At 39.3% G+C, this 16,817-nt stretch overlaps 1 protein-coding gene across 1 annotated transcript in view; it reads right to left on the bottom strand.

Annotated features, from left to right (window-relative positions):
* Nucleotides 1–10,742: 10,742 nt before the first annotated feature.
* CD40LG (CD40 ligand) overlaps nt 10,743–16,817 on the bottom strand; it is a 29,770-nt gene continuing 23,695 nt past the window's right edge. Inside the window, exon 6 of the mRNA XM_018555040.1 lies at nt 10,743–11,128. Coding sequence (XP_018410542.1) covers nt 10,743–11,128 — 386 coding nt within the window. The remainder of the gene's footprint in view (nt 11,129–16,817) is intronic.

Raw genomic sequence — 16,817 nt, 5'->3', positions numbered from 1 at the left:
ATGCATTTGTCATTATTTCTGTTCTTTGTGAAAAAAATGTTCTATGTTAGCTGTTTGTAAATAGTATTTTTCCATAAGTTGTTTATTTGAAAGACCATCATTTTCCCCTCTGCACCCAACTGGCCACACATTTCTCTCAATTTTCCTGTTTGGCTGTGGCTAGGGGCAATTTCTGTTTCAGGCAGAGACACTGTTTGGCTGCGTCTGCCTATCCAGCGGATCAGTGCCTCAGCTTCTCAACGTGCAAGCACCTTGCGTGAGCTAGATGCACGAATAACAGGGAATCAGAAGGCCACTTTGAGTGAAGGTGAGTATATAGACAATAAAGTGTGCCAGCACTCAACAAATCATCCATAGCATATTTTATTGGAAATCCATATTTTTCACAAGATAACAATAGCCTAAATGTTTCAGCCTAAATGGCCTTAGTCAGCCATTTAGGCTGTAATAAGTCAAAGATCATGACAGAGTATTCCAGCTTTGCTTGTCGCCAAACAGTATGTAATTACTTTAGGAATGCGGTTATTTTATTTAGGCAGCACCTCTTTGATTTAGTTTCACTTTGTAACTAAAGGCTTGACGTTCCTGATTTCTGCCTAGAGCCTCAACTGCTCCCCCCCCCCCTATCCAGGGGTAGTGCTTCAGTGGACTTAAAGGGTGGAAAGGATGTATGCAAAGTAGGCTGGGCATAGGCCAAAAGTCAGAAAATCAAGTCTCTACCGCGTTTCACCGAAAATAAGACACTGTCTTATATTTTTCTTTGGCTCAAAAAAACACACTAGGTCTTATTTTCGGGCTAGGTCTTATTTTTTAATGTACAACAATCCACACTTATTCATGTACAAAAATATGGTGATCAGGGCAATCAGGGGTGAGTTCCTTTCAAAGAGCAATTTGCTAACCAATCGCTGGCCAGACTGAGCGAAACGCACTTTCGCTATCGATTCCTCACAGGCGGAGTGCATTTAGTATCACTCCGCCTGTGACAGGAGCCGGCATCGGCTTATGCAGCTTTGCTTCCTCTAGCGCTGGCTTCGTTGGCACCACTGATTCTCTCCTGCGGCTCTTCAAGTTCCCCCTCATGCCACCACCGGCCCTGGGAATGGTCACAACTAGGTCTTATTTTCGGGGTAGGTTTTCTTTTCGGGGAAACAGGGTAGGTCAGGAGCAAAGTGAAAAATGATCAGTGATGTGCTGAATAATAAAGGCAATGGCAGTCACGTGGCAAGAATTTTAGTTTTAAATGTTTAATTGATTCTAAGGCCACTGTAATACATGTTGTCCGACAACTTTAAGAACACAAAAACTATTGCAAGCTGGTTGGTTATGAGACATGCATCCTTGTAAAGATTAAAAATTAATTTTGTTTGGATGGCTTTTTAAATCTTCAGGTTTAATTTTACTGGGTGGCCATCATGTAGTTGCACGTTAATATATGCAATGATATTCAAAGTGCAATCAAAGACCGATACAGCTCTTTTTATTATTTTTGAATACAAAGTATATGTGTAATCGCAATCTTTATCATGTGTAACTAAACTCAGCAGCACAGTATTTTGTTTGGTGTTTATTCTATAGTGATATTTAAATTTTCTTTTTTGGGGGGTAAAGTCAGGGAACTATTGAACTGTAGACAGTCAGCCGATGACTCCATCAAAAACCACTGATCATTTACTATGTTTTAAAATTAACTGTATTCTTTTTTTTTTTTAATTCAGCCTGAGAGTAGATGTGAACCCATTCTTCAGAATTTAAGAAAGTTAACTTCAGGCATTGGATAATGTCAGACCGTTTCAGATTTGTAATTACATTTTGCAGAATACCCTTTTTAGAGGGTTTTTATAGCGATCACATATTTTCTGTGTACTTCAATCTTTGCTGGGCCAGGGCAGGAACCCACAGCCATGTGTCACCTTCAGTGATTTTGCTACCTTGTTCCAGACATCAGTAGGTGATACTGTTGCCATGGCAATATGTCCTGCATAGAATGATGTAGCCCGCATATGGGGATATTAGCAGGCACATGGCAACCTGTAGTGTCATATTGGGCGAGTTCTAAGGAGGGGTAACAACGCAACAGTAGGAAATAGTAAAATTGCATAGAAAATGGGATGAATTTTAACAGATAACAAAAACAGAACCTAAAAATAAAAAAAGGTCCCTTCAAAATTTAGAGAGTGGATGGGACATATTTAAATATGTAAAAAGTTAGTCTTTGGATATACATGATACAGTGTAGTCGTTTTGATTGGCCACACTGACCAACTGTAAATCATGGCAAACCTTTTTCTCTGTAGTAGATTAGGGAGAGGTTTTTTTTGCTGTCTGTGTCCCCCTGGGAAGATTTCCCCTTACTGCTTATATTGATGCTTATATTGATGTCAGAGGTCTCTTTGACAGGAAGTGAGGGATGTCTCTAACAGGGACACAGACAAGAATAAAACTTTAGCATTCACTCTAACCTATCTCTTTCTCGGGAAAATTAAAGAGCAATAAAAACTGTTTTGGCTGAGGATCCACTTTAGAGAGGAACTCTTTCAGGATTATGAACCTTATGGGTTCTCACAGACATGAGATGAGTATCTCCTGAGCTGGCCAAGAATTGCTGGATTGAGTAACCATCTTTCTGTCTTATGATGGTCCAGACTAACCATTCTTGGGGAAAACCAGATAGAATCTGATGTGCATTATTATTGTTCCCCCACAAATACACTGGCAATTGAGGTGTCATTCCACAGTTCTATCTTCTTGGCCCCTCTCACAGCCTTTACTGGCAGGGGAGGAGATCAGATCTTTTTCTGCTGCTGTTTTACTTTCACTTACAGGTGCTCTCCCCACCCCCATCCTGTGACTTACTGATAAAAGAAGAAGCAGCATACAGATGAGCTCAACTCTCTGTCCTTCAATCACTGGAGTACATCTGATTGGTTTGCTTGTGCTGCTTTTTCCTCCCCCCTTTCTGACCACTGCTGTACAAATTGTACAGTAGACTGCAACAAGCTGATACCAAGTCAAATGTAAGTAATTACACTGCTGGCATTACATTAAACAATCAATAATGTATTAATGATTACAGAGCTGCAATAATTTGTCTTTTTATATCTGCCTGGGTTTCAGCTTAAACATAATGAACGAGAGGTTTTCCAATGTCAAGTGATGGAGTTCTCTCAGCTTCTCAACCTTTTTATCTTGATGGAGCTCTTGAAAACCCATTGCTTACTTTGCAACTTCAGTGCTGCTTTTTCACAATTTGACAATTTGGTGAGGGTCTGGGCACAATGACCTTCGTTATTGGCCATCGTACTATGAGTGCAGGAAAGTTGCCAGTTTCTAGCTAATGGAGGAAAAAAAAGTATAATTGCTCCCCACCTATTTCCCTAAACAGGAATCACATTACTGAAAGCAGCCCAAAAGGTTTGCATATCCTCCTTTGTGGAAGTGTTATGCAGAAATTATTCCTATTATTTAATACTTGTGTTGACAAATGAAATCCAAAATCGGTGTTATATCAACATTTGCTGCTTTTGTTGATGCATAGTAAATGTGTGAATGAAAGTACAAAATAACTGTAGCTGGTAGATCTATTAAAGTTAAGAAATACAATACACCTGATTCTAAATAATTTATGCCCAAGTTATATTTAGGCATAACTGTCCTCTACATCATGTATGAATTCTACAGTGGTACTGTGGTCCTTGAAGATTGTGTTAGAAAGTCATCTGGTGGCTTTTTAGCAGAAACAATTATGCAAGCATTAGAATCCAAAGATACTGTTTTAAAGTGAAAAGTAAGCCATGAGGTTAACAGGGATATTTTATGTTTTGCTGTATTGCTATTTACATAGAATGTACAGAGTATATGTTTCTGTTGTGCTAAAAAAAAAGAAAAAACTTAACAGCAGGTTTATCCTATATATTGTGTTGCTCTGTGTTGTTTTCTGTTTTTTTTTATTGCTACTTGACATTTTAAATAAAGATTTTTTTTTTAAATGGCATGTGTATGAAGTTTTTTTGCTTACATTAATTACATTGTTAAATATATTCATATGATACAGTATATTAGCAGGGGCGTAACTAGAAATCACAGGGCCCCATAGCAAAATCTTGTATGGTGCCCTGTGATTTCTAGATAAGTCCACCTGATAACCCAAACAGCCCACCTGAGGGTGACCCTGCAGAGCCCACCATATACTCTCTATGGTGGACTCTGCAGGGTCTCAGGTGGGCGGTCAAGCCCTCTTACCTGTCTGCTCGATCCTCTGTCCGCCTCCTTCTCCACGATCGCTTGCGGGCACTGCCTCCTCCGTCACTGGGCCCCACCTCCTTGATCCCCCGCTAAGACCCACCTCCTCCATCGCTGCCGACGACGGGCCCAGCCACCTCCTCCGAAGCTGCTGGTTGTCACCGACTCGGCAGCGGCTGTGAGGAGGTACGCGCCTCTGCACATGTGAATAGCGACGTGTTTCTCCTCACAGCCGCCAGTGACAGCCAGCAGCCTGAAATGCCATAGCGACCCAGGCGGCCCGCACGACATCAGGGGGATGTCCTGACTGTGCCCCATAGCGGCCGCCTGGGTCGCTATGGTGATTGTTACACCACTGTATATTAGGTATAGAGAGACTCACAGGTCTTGCAGCATTTTATTGTCCTGCTGATGCTTTCACTTGTCTCCGCTTTAAAATCTGGGAGTGCCTATATACCTACATTCCTACTTTGGATTTGTATGGATATTTTGTGTGGATGAGAACCTGGGCATTTACCTCATAAATAGAGTATGGTGGCTACCCCTGGGACTAGCTAAAGTAGTTATAAAGGCCCTCATGCATCCTGCAGCGGAGAGAAGTCAAAGCTTTGGCATTTTATTGTCAATGTTTCAATGAAGTCCAGTCTGTCTTTATTAATGCTTCAAGTAATAAGACGCTCACATGTGAACATGGCCATAGAAATTAATGGGGGGGGGGTTGGGGGGGGGTTGGGGCATTTTTTTTTTCCGGGCAGAAAAAACGCTACAAAACTCTGTGTGAATGTGGGCTAAAAGAGGAATGAACTGTTCATTCTTTGAACTTTTTATGAAGATGACTTTGCTGTGCTTGACCCTGGATTAGTCCACCTCCCCGTAACTTGTAAGGCCATACTTTTTCTGATTCTTTTTTTCTTCTCCAATTCAAACTGAATATCTTAATGAATGTGAACTGCCATAAAATAGAGAAAAAATAGCTAAACCGTGAGAATTCTAAAAGTCCCAAAGTAATAATAATAATTAAAAAAAAATAGTGAACTTCACCCTTAAAAAAGCTTTTATAAATAGATTGTTTTGTGTAATAGAGAAAATAAGAATCCAGCTGTTACAGCTAAACAGGCACCTAAGTATAGGAGGCAGGAGCTCACACATGAAACATACCCTCTGGCTAAAACAGGAATAGATTTAGGTTAGATTGCCCTTTTTCTTCAATCCCATCATTCTCTGTACTCATTGCTTCCTCTACCACCATTTGCAATATGTTACTTGATTCACCAGAAATAGATTAAGCTTAACCTTTTTATCTGCTTGACTGCAATACATGATCCTGTTTCTAGGTATCATCTCTAGCAAGTCATTTTAATCTCTGTTGGAAAAATAAAAAATATGCAGCATAGTATTCGTATAAGAATGAAGTGCAGACACAATAAACATACATACATTTTAATAACTTAAATACTGTACAGATTTTAGTTTTCCCGCATATAAAATATACAGAACAAATTTGTTATAAATATCTATATATACAATACACAAAACAGAAATTATATTTACATGCTTATGTGAATCGGTAGCCACAAAATAAAGATTTGCTCCATTTGCTAGACGTTAGTCCACCCAAAAATGATCATGCTTTTGGTAGCTGTTGGATGGCCAGGTCATGTTTGTTTGTTTTTTTTACAGTTTTGAATCTCTCAATTTTGAATGTCTCATAGATTCATTTATATCTATGTGATTTATTTTGTGAACTTTACACTTTATTTCCCAATACCGCACAGCTGCTGTGTCAATCCACTGCTGGATATTTTTTTTATATTATGGATGATGCAACAGGAAGAATGGAAAGGAGCAGAATGAGTGAGATGCCAAGATAAGTGTGAGCAAAGTTGGGATCTACAGTGTGAGGATCTTTCCAATGGAGTCACCAAACGCTATAAGAAACCAGCTGTTAACTTAAAGTGCATAAGTAACCAAAATTATTTTTTTTCCTTTAAGATAGAGTAGGGAATCCTGAAAACCCCTGTCAGTCCATCATCTAGCATCTGGTAATTGTAGTGCTGTAACTAAAATGTAATTACCTGCAACAAATGAAACCCATCAGTGGGCTACTAATACTGCCCATCAAAAAATGCAGTTGTGTGTTAATTCTGTTTACATGTCACAAGCTGTGTTCGAAGACCACCTTATTGCCAACATCAGGAGCAAGGTGGATTGATGCACTACAGCAATGCCTGAATGAAAAACTAAAGTACTAAGAAGGTAAACTTTGGGGACTTTTTTCTCTGCAGTGCTGCTATGATAAGCCTTTTCTCAGGCTATTGCCAAATAGAAATGGGTGACTTTTCCAAGACCTAGTATATCAGTAACTGTAAATTCTCTTGTACCTTTATAGATGTATGGTAGGGCTCATTTACACTTGTGTGTTGTGGCAACATACGTGTGCTGAAACGCCCACTGCCACAATGCACTTGCTCTTTGTGCGGTGCATTGTGGTGCCATTCATTGTGATCCCAGTAAAACCCAGTACATAATGTACCTCAGCACAACACAATGTATATATCGTGTGTTGTGTGCTGCATTGTTAAAAAAGTATCAGGGATTGTTTTTCATCCTTCACGGTGCGTGAACACAATGCACATTAATGTGTGCCAGAATGCATGTTAAGTGTAAATGGGCCCTTAAAGTTAGCATTCTTTTAGTAAAAAACAAAACAGTGCTTCTACAAATGTAACAGACAAATTACATGTGGTAAGGAACAACGGCTAAGACAATTCATATCAGAAACAAGATTTTGGAGGTCTAGGTGTGTGAAAAAAGAATGATGATACATTTGGAGAGTGATGATAAGGTACTGACATTGCGAAGAAGTGAGAACGTTTGACTAGTGACTAAGTGATCTGCTAGTTCTAGGAAGAGCAAAATGCAGACAAGGCCTTTTGTAGAAGGATGCAGTAACCCAGAAAACATAGAACACATGTAGGCATCATTAAGAAATAGATTCTAACAGAATTGACAGTGCATGCACCCTTTCTAGCATGGGTATCCTAATCCTCATATATGTTGCGGTGCTGAGATTAACCTGGTCCGACCTGAGGTCATCTTTTGTAGTCCTTCATACCTAATATATGCCCCATAATCCTTCAATAGAATGGAATTTGCTAATCTTTAGTGGTGGGTAAATAACACCCATGGCAGACAAACAAACATTTTGCCTTTAAGGTTTTTCAAGAGACATGGGCCACATTAGCTGTCTCTTCCACCCCAGCAGCCCTTCAAATTATAGGCTAATCTACAAAACAGTTACTTTTTAGCAGGTACATTTTTCTGGAAATGAGCTGCAGTGCAGGTGCAAGATCTGTTTGTGCATAGAATCACTGATTAACTGCCCAGGTTGAGGCATTAAATCAGTGCCTCCGCCATTAAACAGACCACACACACTCACCCTCTGTGTTAGAAACACTGGTGCCCCAGGTCCTTGAAATTTGGGGAAATTTGCTGAAAGATACAGAAATTGTATGAATTTGAATAATCTGCATGTTTGATTATCCTGTATTTGTCATTCTGCCACACAATATTTAGGATTAACTAGTGAAGATAATTTGGAGTTTAGGTGATTCTCTTTATTGTCTAACTTAAGTTATTAAAGATGCAAGTTTTAAAGATGCACTTCGGTCTTTATAATAGTTTTTGTTTTAATAAAGTTTTCTTCATTGCTTCTCTTTGTAACCCTGTGTATAAATATGTGGGTTTCATAACCTTTCTCAGAATTGTATATAGCCTAAGGAAGGAACCTAAAGGGTCCTACAAGCTGTGCATCTTTAATAACTTAAGTTAACCAGTAAGCGGTATTACCGTGACCTAGAACGAAGCCGAACCCCAACCTTTTTTTTGTTTCATATAGAGTGGAGAGGGATTCAAACACCTGTCAGCTTTTTATAAGTCAAACATGTTGTTTGGATGGCATAGCACTGGGACCTTATTTGGTAGGATAACCTTACTAATTTATTCTATTGTTATGGAGGATAAAGAGTTAATTGATCAAGATATTTGGATGCTTGGGCTTGACAGCTCCTCTTCACTGAAGGATTCTATTGGTTTGTAACTGGGATAACACCAAAAATGTATTGTCCTGATACAGATTTATTTCAAGCTGAAAAGAGACATTGACCACAAAGCCAGTGCATATTGGGGGTTTTATCAGGACTAGAAGAGAGGTAGTAACTATTGGACTTAAAATAAAATAAAAATTAGAACAAACTGTGTTTTTTTGACCAGGCAGTTCTGTTTGCAGCTGGTTTAAGTAGCCCTGTTCTAAAACAAGCTAACAAACTGGTAAGAAAAACACACATTTCCTTCTCATCTTTACTTGAAGGTACCACCATTCAGGCGGTGGTTAAGGGAGCTCTCTCTGTCCCCCAAAACACTTTGTCTTTGTGATACATGTTTTTGTTTTTTTTCAACTTCAACTAAATATATATCTGGACGATTAATTTTTAGTTGATGCCTTCAATTGCAGATTATCTTGGGTCTTTTTTGCGGTCTGTGTCCCTTCCAGTGATATTCAGCCCCTGTATTTGTTCTGGTGACCATTATCACCGAGAGTGAAAGTAAAAGAATATCCTAAATTTTTAATTGTCATCAGGACATGAATATAGGGTGGAAATCTCCCAGTGAGGACACTCATTGGTGACCCTGGTGATAACCAGCGACTTGCCTCACTTGGAGGGATTTCCTCTCATTTTCCATTGTGGCTATGGGACAGTGCGAGGGAAATCTCCCCAATGCGACATAAGTGGCAAAGTAGGGGTGACATCATCACTCTGCTGCACAAAGCATTTGAAGAGAGCTGAGCTGTGGGGGGGACCCAGCAAGTCCCACCAACTACAGGCTGCCTGCAGAAAACTACAAGAGGCGCAGATACAAAACCAGTCACCCTGCACAAGGAAAGAGAGCAGCAGTGACCAGTCTTTATTACAGGAAACTCCTGCACCAAGGCAAAGTTTCACTGCACCGCACAAATCTGGAAGAAACACAAACAAGACCAAGATTCAAGTAAGAATACACATGTATCCTGTATTTAGGCAATATTTTCTTATCCCAGAGTTCAGCTTTAAAATCTAAACATTCTACAATATTCAATGGCCATTACGGTACAAGATTCCACTACTGCTATGATGGAAGATTATTAGTGATACTTTAAGAATATTTCATGTATTGAACAAGAAGATGAATATGTAACAGCTATAAGCTTTGTCTTGTTTTACACTAATCATGATGCAATATACTATAAACCTGACAGCCAAAAGGATGATAGTTCTCTACTGACGAATGATCCGATTGATGGTTCATGATTTACGGGCATTAAAAAATGCATATCAGGTATAACTTTCACTAAGTGAAATTTGGAATGAACCTATTATTACTTATGTGGGAATAAACAATGCAAGGATGACATTAGGGCCAGCTTTTATGGAACACTTTTATTTTCTATTCTGTGTTTTAGTTTATATTTGAGGCAGTCATAAGGCCACAAAATGTAACGTAAAACGATAAGAGCACCAAGCAACTATATTTTTAGACATTGATTTACATTTATATAATCTACTTTTTTCTGATGAAGATTGATTTCAATAGTACCTGTCTCTCTACTCAGAAGATATGGGTATTTATAGGCTAATTGTCTATTATTGATGTATCTGTATCACAGAAGATCATCTGTATTCCCATACTGGACTATCCTCACAAAATATCTATTCTCACTGCACAGCAAGAAGCTGAAGCACTTGAAGAAATTACAATGTTTTGGTTAAGCTGCCATTCTGTGATATCAACATGATTTTGGGTGGATTGTAGGACGTTTTAGGAGTTTCATTCATATTGCTCTCTCCCTATCTGAAATAGTTACAGCATATTCAAGAGAGAGAAATTAGTAGCAAGTTGCATTCAAATACACTTGTTCTGAAGATGCTTTGCCAGTTATCCATGTAGCTTGCTTGGCTTAAATGAGTGTCAGGAAACATGAACTGAGGAAGCTGTACTTGGTAGGGTAGCAACATTTTTACATTTAAGAACAAGTCCAGCTGAATATTACGAGCTATTGCTTAGCTACGCCATAACCTTGATCAATTGAGAACCTTTACAAAAAAGAGATATTTTCTATTTAGTAATTAATATAGATGAGCTGAGCCTTTCAAAAAAAATCTACCAAAGCTTTTTGTATAGTTTGGTTTAAAACTAGAATATCAATTTACATTTCAGAGATAGGTGAAAAAACATTTTGCTTTTGTAACCAATTGACATATGCATTTTGTATACGTTTACATTGCTTTTTTTTCACTCATTCAAATTTTGTGGATTGATTAACAGCACAAGGAGCTATTAGACCCTAGTGCCATTCGTTATGTGTACCAGCACAGTCATTCCTGGTAACATATTTTTTTCAAATAATGAACGTGTTTGTATAATAAAATATATTTACATCACTGTTAGCTTTGGTGTAGAGATCAGGATGTGTCTCCCAGCTTAAACATACCAAAGTACGTAAATTCGGGGCTGTAGTTGACGCGGGCTGGATCTGTCACATTGACAAATACAAGGTCATTTTTTCCAAAAGTAAACATGGCCCCGAGTTGGGTTGACTGCAGAGCGCAGTTTGCCGTCGATGAGATAATTGTGCTTGCTCCTTTTATTAAAAGCTTGACAGGTCCATCTGATTGCTTCCGATAGATGTACTGTACAAATGGTGCTTTCTGAAATTGTGTTGAATTAGCACAAAAACTGACTTGAGAGTAAATGTAATAAACTCCGGGTGTTTCAATTCTGAGTTTGCCATTTGTATAAGTAATTTCATTTTGCAATGTTAAGTAACTTTTTTGCTGCCACTGGAGAGCTGTGGAGACAAAAAGACAATGTATTAACACCAATCTTTCTTTCCTTCAATCACGGTGAGATGCGCCCCACCACAAATAAAATAAAATCTTTGGTAATAATTGTCATATAAATATAACCTACAAGCAAGATGGACATTTGATTTTACTCATTGCTATATAAGGGGCATTTGAAACCAATCACCTTTTTTCCTTCATGTTCTTAAAGTATCAGTCGTTCGAAACAGATGTGGAACATCTATAACTAAAGCATTCAGCATTTATTTCTGTACCTTCGCTAAAGTTGGTCAAAGACAGATGGATACCTCACCACAAGATCAAAGAGCAGTGAGACATCCAAAACTCCCTAACTTCATTACCAGTTCCTAGTGCAATATTCCCAGCTTACACAATGTGTGGATGTAGCAAATGCTTGCTAAAAGTTCCCCAGTTTTACATAAAAAGGGAAGATTCTTTGGCTTGCCCTGTTACCCACTAGCATTGAGCCACATATGGGCAACCTTGTACCTTTAAATTCTCTGTGATTGAGACTAGAGGTATTTTACACCCACCTAAACTACAGCAATCTGGGTGGGAGAAAAAAGATGATTCGGGTGTTTAGGAAGCAGTTCCACTACCTTTTGACACATGCGAACCTGCCACTTCCCATTGCCCGATTGCTCTGCCTGATTAGTGGTCCCTTCCTTCATTGGTATAGTAAAATTTAATAATAATAGGGAGAGACGGCAACTAAATATAGTAGTGCTAACACTGGGGACTGGGCATTGACAATCCACTGGGTAACAGTGAGTGGTTCCATTTGTGGCTACAATCTCTATTAGAGTGTGACCTCTGAGCCTAGGGTTCCAGCCTTCAGAAGTTATCGCTGAAGTCCCACTGATGTGAAGATAGTTGGGATCTTCTTCTGTATGCTGCTAAATAATACTGAATTATCAATAAACTACCAGTTTTAAAAACCCAGTGAATGACTCAATTACATACTTTAGAGATTAGAAATATGACTTATGCAGGCTTAACTTTTAAGTTATGACTCGGCATACATTAATAGTCAACATTTGCAGTGTGCACTGAAGTTGAATTTCGAAGTCCTTCGCTGTCACGGACCTATGATTAACAATCCAATTGCAGTGTTGTGACTTGTACATCATTCCCAAGTGAATAAATCATTAAATAGGGTGGAATAAGTGACCAAGTAGTGATCTGTGACCACAGAATTCATATTTGCATCTGAGTCATGATGAGGTGCAGCGACCTACTTAGAAATCTTTCCAGTTGTCAGTTTGATTTGTTTTTCACTTTCTGTATTAACTTATATCTGCTAGTTTTATCAACTATGAAAACATTTTGATGAGAACTTCTTCCTTTTTGACCTTTTTCGTGCCAAGGCAGCCTTCTGTTTTGTATCTGTCATCTGGGAAAACTATCGTTTTCAGTTTTTTTCACCTCCAGATGACCTGAAAATTTGCTTAAGACACCCCCTTTCCAAACCAATTATATCTTTTTTCAAACAGAGGATACAGAGGATATAAAGACTTCAAAACCAGTAATGTTAAAGTGGAACTATAGCCGTGCAAAGAAACATTGCTGACAAGTAGGCTCCTCTTCTGCCAATCAGCAATGTCTCTCCTAAATCTACACTCTTCTTCTCTGTGCACATTCTTAGCATGTCTTGGTGCCAAAATTAATTACCCCTGTGCTCATGCACAAGAGCTCCGTCATCCTATCAAATTGGCCAAATGAATCAAACTGGCCAAACATAGTGAATATGGAAGAAGAAGGGGTGAAGATGTTAGTGATGGCAAGGAAGCTGTCAGACGTTGCATCCCTGAAGGGGAGACGAGCACAGCAAACTTAAGTTCTGCTTTAATTGTATATTGTAAATGTAATTGTCTAGTACAGTTTGTTCTAATTTTTATCAGAACAATATTTGTGGTAATATTTACTACAGTTGTCATTTGCTTACACAAACATAATCCCAAAATGTCTACGAAGTATGAAAGAAAAAAATGTGCTGAGTTAATAGATATACTGTATGTCCACATTTAAAGGCATGCAGAAACAGTAAAAATGTAAAATACTCAAAAACTGTAAATAAGTGACTTATAGTAATAAGCATTTTAATACTTTACCAAGCTAGCTTAAACCTCTGCATGCGTGTAGAGTAACAGGTGACTTATGTACATCTTATGCACCTCTTATACTTCCAAGTTCAGTATATGTGTATGTTATGCATGTACAGGTACACTGTGTTTTAAATGTATATTTTTGTCCAGAAGCGCAGGCACTTCTGCCATTATAATTTCCACCTAAGTGTACTACTGGCAGTTACACTGATCAGCTATTCTCCGCTTCTTCACAGGTAACCATTTAACCATTGTCCTACTGTGCTGTGTGTGTGAAAAAAAAAGAAATGTTTGCATTCATCTCTGCTTATGGTATATAACATCTAATGTACAATTGTAAAACTCTTATAGATTTACCTTCCTGTTGTCTTGCTTTTATCATAGAGCTGATGCTATCTTTGTGGCTTGAACCTTTCTTATGGGTGAAAGTGTCCACTTTCTTCCGTGTGTCTTTGTATCAGTTGCTAGTTACTTAATTGACAAAATCTCCCTCACCACATACCCCTACTGTATATATTTAGATAATCTCATGAGGGAAGGAATTTTTACCAGGGGGCACTGGTACTTCTGCCATTATATTTTCCTCCAAAGTATAATTTACACATAAATGAGCTACTGGCAATGTAACACGTCAGTTCAACTAAGGCAGAAACAAAATGGAATCTACAAACGACACTGCACACCACATAACAGACTGCAAGTGAATCTGTATTTTTACCAGCTGGTTTTTTCTTTCCGAGTCTGATTGCTTCTCTCTCCACCCTGTAATATGCTTTCTCTTTCTTTCCTTCAGGACAATGGTGCACGCATATAGCTCTCACTTCCGACTTACATCCCTTACTCTCCTGCTTCTCCTAACTTCTGTAGATATTTCCCCTAATCCTACCTAACCTCATCTAATCCAACCTAACCTAAACTTTTGTCCTAACACAGTGGACACATACTCCTACTAATTATGATAGCAACGCCAACAACCTTATTTTCTCCCTCCTCTGCACTACCTGAAACCTCTCTAACACCCCCTTTCCTCTCTCTGATCACAACCTTATCAGTTACATCCTCTCCTTGTCTTCAACCCCCTATGCCCCGAAGCAGCAAACTTACCCGTACATATTTTCACCACTTTAACCCTTCTCTATTTCCCTCTATGACATAATCTCTCTCCTGTCCTGTATTTGGCCCCGACTGAAACAGCCCTGGCAATCAGATAACTCCAAAAGTCTCAAAATAGCATTGTTTTTGAGCGTGGCACAATACTAAACCCGTCAAAACAGCACCTTGTAAAAATATGCCCTCCTAAATTATAACTACTGTGGCTGTGCTGCCCAGTAGACCTATTTCATCACTCCAGTCCTTGTTTTCACCTTTAACTCTCTATTACATCCCACGCCACCCCCACCCACAAACTCATTCACCTTATTTGAATGATTAGGACCTAATCATTTAAAAAACATAGTAGATGCAATTCGTGATAAGATTCCCAGACATCTCCCCCACTTAACATGCCATGTCTGCGCAATCTTTTTCTCTTTTGACCCTGACCCTGTTACTACAGAGGAAGTTGCTAAACTTCTCTCTGATGCCCAATGTGGCATTGCGTGGCAATACCACTGTGTTATGTGACCCAGCTCTGGGTGGGAGGAAATCTCCAGTCCTGGGTCCGTGGGTTAGTAGTGACCAGCACCTGATTGTGCACATCCCTCATAAAGAGTGTGCTGGGATGTGTTTAGGGCCCCACCTGTGAGTGAGGAGAACAGAGTCAGAGTGGAGGCCAGTGCAGCAGGGTGCTGCGGGTTTGTGATACCTATTGTGCGTGTTAGCACATTACTGGGGTTGTCTGGAGGTGACAGACAGTGGCCCTGAGGATTGAGGCCAGGAGCAGCAAGAGAGAAATGTTACAGGACTAGGACACTGTGAGTGTGTGGGACACCTCGAGGATTGGTGAGCCCATATATGTTATATGCTGGAGACAAGCTATTTATGTTGGACTGAAAAGGCAGTTCTTTCCTGGTACACTTACTTTCTTCCTGGAGCCACTCAGCCCCTCTGGCTTAGATTCCTGGGTCACTTTGAGGCCACATAACACAGTAGTATTGCCATGCAATGTCACACCACCTAACCACTTGAACCCGGGCCCTGTCCACTAAAAACTACTCCGGTCACCTTCTTGTTCTTTTCTGCATTCTCTAACCCACATCTTCATTCTCTCTGTCTGTCTCTCTCTCTCTCATCTTCCCCTCCTCTCTAAAACATGCACTGGTCACCCACATACTTTCAAAGCCCTTGCTGGACTCCACCAGTGTGAAAAAACGACCTCCTTGCTCCTGCTTACCTCTAAACTTCTAGAACACCTGGGCTGCAATTTTCTGAATTGCTACCCCACTGATAAAAACCTTCTCGACCCCCTACAGTTTGACTTTTGCCCTCAACGCACCATGAAAACTCTCTAATGACTTACTAACTACTAAAATCAATGGCACTACTCAGTACTTCTACTGTATCAAAGGTAGGAGAAAGTTCTAATAGTATAACACCTGCTACCCTCAAAAAAACTTTCCAAAACTGAGTTCACAATATTTCCTCCCCTGCATGTACCCTTCCCTGACTTTTGCATCAAGATCAATAGCATAACTATCAGTACCTCCCCTCAGTCTAAGGTGCTAAGTGCAATCCTGGGTTCTGACCTCTCCATTAGGCTCCACATTCAATCACTGTCCAAATCCTGCCAGTTTCACCTCTATAACATATCCAACAAAACACCCCCTCTTAACCAATGACTTATTTACTCCTTTGTTATTGCTCTCCCTTGTTATTCCCCTTTTAATCTATTAGAATGCTGCTGCCAGAATCATTCACCTTACCAACCGCTCAGTGTCTGCCGTCCCTCTTTTCCAATCACTCAGCTGGCTTCTGCTAGTCTAAAATACTAACCACAACAAAGCCATCCATGTAGCCATGTAGTCTGAGGATCCTGTGTCCCTGATCTTCATCTGATTCCAACTATAATCAAAAATAAAATCTCTTCTGTTCTATGCATTGATTAAACTAAAATCTCAACTGAGAAAAGTCTATGGTTAATCAGTTGTTTATCATGATGTGTAAAGTATGTCTAACATTTTATCTTTTTAAATTTGCCTGCAGTCTGTTAATCTTCAAATTTCTATTTCTTTATTGCCTATATCGAACGGGAACAAGTGAGGTATTCACCACACACCAAACTAACTTCCTGTTCTAAACATTTCTATACACAGCAGAAAAGAAGGCATCTATAAATACTCTTCAGAATACATGTTCGTTTTTTTAGATGACTTACATCAACAGATATTTGTGAAAAAGTTGAGTGGGTTGAGATATACAGCTAAAATCACTTTTGTCGGGAAACTTTTTTTCTAAAAACAGTACCTCTTAGCTTCAATTTTCTTGTAAGGGCTCAGCTATGCCTTATATTTTAATTATGTGAAAGCAATAAATACCTTGTTAATAAATAATTTTTAAAAATGTGCCCTCCCCAAACCCTCTAGATGGACATGCAGGGTCCCAGCACATCTACAGGCCACCTTGAACTTTG

This window comes from Nanorana parkeri, unplaced genomic scaffold (genome assembly GCF_000935625.1).
Source record: "Nanorana parkeri isolate BGI_ZX_2015 unplaced genomic scaffold, ASM93562v1 scaffold182, whole genome shotgun sequence".
Classification (NCBI taxonomy): Eukaryota; Metazoa; Chordata; class Amphibia; order Anura; family Dicroglossidae; genus Nanorana; species Nanorana parkeri.
The sequence above is the reverse complement of the archived record's forward strand: the minus strand, read 5'-3'. Positions and strand labels throughout refer to the sequence as shown.